Genomic DNA, 2,980 nt, shown 5'->3' on the forward strand with positions numbered 1-2,980 from the left:
GATGATGGAGAGGGCCTGTGTTCCAGCCAAGGGACCTGTGAGTATCTGGGGTAATCCTTCCCAACCTGCCCAAATCCCCGAGCTGCTGTGGAAATGCAAAGGGGGAAGGAGTAGGAGTTGCAGTGTAAACTCGATTTCTGCAAAGCTCAAAGACAGTTGGTCAGAAGAAACCTGTTTATTGTGAGGTTTAGGAATGCAATTTCTATGCAAATTGCCTTTTTTTTTTTTTTTTTTGCCAAGTAATGGGGTTGATAGAGAACTTGGAATTATAATTTTAAGAATACAAATACATAGTATCTTCTTCAAAAACACAAAATAAACTTCTCCAGGGAACATTAAATGAACAAATGTTTCTAAAATAAACAGGCAACAAAAATGGTGTGGGAGGGACAAAATAAAACAACAACCCAACTCAGAAGCCAAAACCCCACTGAAGAAGCAGCAGTCACATCTTGAATTTATACTCAGGCTGTACTTTCACTTTGCTTTTCCTGTTCGATAGCTGGTAGAAAAACAGGAAACAAAAACACCATCAGTAAATATTACTGTTTATGAACAATAAAGTTTGCCTCCCTATGGAGACAGACTGAGGGAGTGTTGGGGGTGTACATCCTGAAGAAGAAAAGGCTCTGGGGAGATTTTAGAACCCCTTCTAGCACTTAAAGAAGCTACAAAAGAGCTGGAGAGGACTTTGGACAAGGGCCTGGAGTGACAGAAAAAGAGGGAATGGCTTCACACTGACAGAGGGCAGGGTTAGATTAGATGTGAGAAAGAAATTCTCCCCTGTGAGGGTGCTGGGGCCCTGGTACAGGTTTCCCAGAGAAGCTGGGGCTGCCCCATTCCTGGAAGTGTTCTAGGTCAGGTTGGATGGGGCTTGGAGCAACCTGGGATAGTGGGAGGTGTCCTTGCCCATGGCAGGGAGTTGAAACAAGATGATCTTTAAAGTCCTTTCTAACCCAAACCATTCTGTGATTTAATGATAATGGTTCTGCAGGATACAGATTTCTATGATCATACTTCAAGCCAGAGAATGGTTAAATGGTTAAATAATTGGTTGTTTTGATCACCCTGAAAATGACAACTCATTCCTACACCTGCATAGCAAGAAGGGAGCAGTTCACGGCGTGCAAAGCTCCTCTTGTATTTACAGCTTTAGCATTGACAAGGACAATAAAATGGGAAAAAAACCAGGTATCTAATGTTGAGGGATTGTGTGTGCATGGCTATCAGCACACACATCCACAGCGATTAGCAATGTTCTTCTGAAGGAAACTGCTCACAAAATTTGCTCCAAATGCTCTTTTCATATCTGAAGCTGAACATGAATCCCAGCCTTATGTGGCTGCCTGTGCACAGTGTGTATGGGAGAAGACCCTGCAGGAGAAAAGCTCAGGGGTGCTTTTCTGAGGGAGATTGGCTGTTAGACGAAGATGATGTTGGGTTTGCTTGCAGAGAAGGTGCCTGGAGGTCTCCTACCCAGGGCTGACAGCAGGTACCAGTGGGGGGCAGCAGCTCATCTGCCTGATAACATTAAACCCAGAGCCCGGGCACCCTCTGGGGATGCTGCCTTGGCCTGCCAGGGATGGGCAGAGGTTCCTCTGTGCCTCCAGAGGGGCTGGTAACAAGGTAATTACAAAGGGATTGATCCTGTTACCAGCACCCAGTGGGAACACTGGTCCTGCTTTTAGCAGAAGCAAGAGCAATCCCATCAGAAAGGGTTTTTCAGACAAAATGCACTGCTGGTTATAATTACTGATATCCTTGGAAGCCCAGAATAGAGTCTAAGTATTATCCCCACTTAAAGTCAGGGATGAGTTTGAGCCTGTAATCCTGTGATTAGTATTCATTTTGCATATGAACTGCAATACGGATTATGCCCTTGCTACTCGTACTTCAAATAGCCTCATAAGCACTTACTTTCTTTAGTGGGCAGTGGATTTTTCTCTCTGGTTTCTGTCTTCTTCAGCTTGGCCTTGTCAAATGTTTCAATTTCTGCAAAATCTGGTTTGTCGGACATGATGGGTCCTGACAAAGAAAGGGAAAACACACCCATGGCTTCATTAGCTAGTGCTGTGATATCAGCCATCTGCAAAGCATTTTCTCCTCAAGAGAAAAAATATGAAAATACCATAAAAATGTTTATTCAAAAACCCCCACAAACCTAACACTCAATCTGGGACCTTTCCCTGAGGCTTGGCTCTTTCGGAGCGAAAGAGGAAATGCATAAATAGAATTTTCTCTAGATTTCTCAGATGAAATTTCTAAAAATCATATTTTGCACATGGCAACAAGAATAATCAGCAATAAAGAGACAATGATTAATTGCCAGTAATCCATGATGCCCCCTGAAAAAAAAATAAACCTGTATTTTAAGAAATGCTGCCAAGTGGAAAATCTACAATAAACCTCAAATCCAATAGGAACAAAGAGCTTCAATTATGATTTTCTTTTAATTAATAGGATTTATCTTTCATTCTGAGCCTTCTGTACTGAGTCCATCCATCCCCATAGCTGCTGTGGACACTTGAGCGTAACAATAGAGGACTGGTTCCCCCAGCCCTTTGTTTGCTCTTGCTCCATATCCCAGTCACAGCTCAATGGCTTTGATTACACTCCTATAATAAAGAGAAACCCACAAAGCATACTAGCATTTCACCTGTCAAAACTTCCCTAATCCAATTTTCTTTTTATTAAGAAATTCAAGTTAAAATCCAGCCTGGGCGTTATTTCCCTTATTTCAGTGGAGCTTCCCATCAAGGCAAGGCTTGGCCCGGAGATGGCTGATATAATTATATTTTTTCCTTCCTGCAGAAAATCAGATTTCATTGCTATCTGCACTGAAACAACAGAGTAAATATTCACAAGGAAAATTTTTTTTTAAAAAATGAAAAGCTACTAAAACCACATGGCATTACCGTCTGGCTGCTCTCTCTTCAGCTGCTTGGTGGCTGTCTGAGGCAGTGTGAGTTGAAAAAGGTCA

General features: G+C 42.4%; 1 protein-coding gene across 2 annotated transcripts; it reads right to left on the reverse strand.

Annotated features, from left to right (window-relative positions):
- Nucleotides 1-252: 252 nt before the first annotated feature.
- Nucleotides 253-2,980, reverse strand: LOC102105621 (thymosin beta-4-like). 2 transcript variants are annotated; one of them, XM_005523534.2, is made up of 3 exons: nucleotides 2,916-2,980; nucleotides 1,918-2,025; nucleotides 253-502 (listed from the first exon to the last, which is right to left on the reverse strand). In XM_005523534.2, exons 2-3 carry the CDS (start codon nucleotides 2,015-2,017, stop codon nucleotides 465-467), a joined length of 138 nt encoding a protein of 45 aa, XP_005523591.1. In that variant the 5' UTR covers nucleotides 2,018-2,025; nucleotides 2,916-2,980; the 3' UTR covers nucleotides 253-464. The 2 variants fall into 2 exon arrangements, with proteins under 2 accessions (XP_005523591.1, XP_087919735.1); XM_088063609.1 differs by lacking the exon at nucleotides 2,916-2,980 and having other exon boundaries at nucleotides 1,918-2,086.

This window comes from Pseudopodoces humilis, chromosome 17 (genome assembly GCF_049639895.1).
Source record: "Pseudopodoces humilis isolate 2021_Gansu_Grassland_sample_001 chromosome 17, ASM4963989v1, whole genome shotgun sequence".
NCBI classification, from domain to species: Eukaryota; Metazoa; Chordata; class Aves; order Passeriformes; family Paridae; genus Pseudopodoces; species Pseudopodoces humilis.

What these genes read in the sequence shown, in the direction of transcription:
- LOC102105621 (XM_088063609.1), bottom strand. Translation starts at nt 2,086, where the DNA reads ATGGCTGATATCACAGCACTAGCTAATGAAGCCATGGGTGTGTTTTCC. An exon ending in TCCACTGCCCACTAAAGAAA is followed by an intron (nt 503 to 1,917) that starts GTAAGTGCTTAT and finishes TTTTTCTACCAG; the next exon opens with CTATCGAACAGGAAAAGCAA.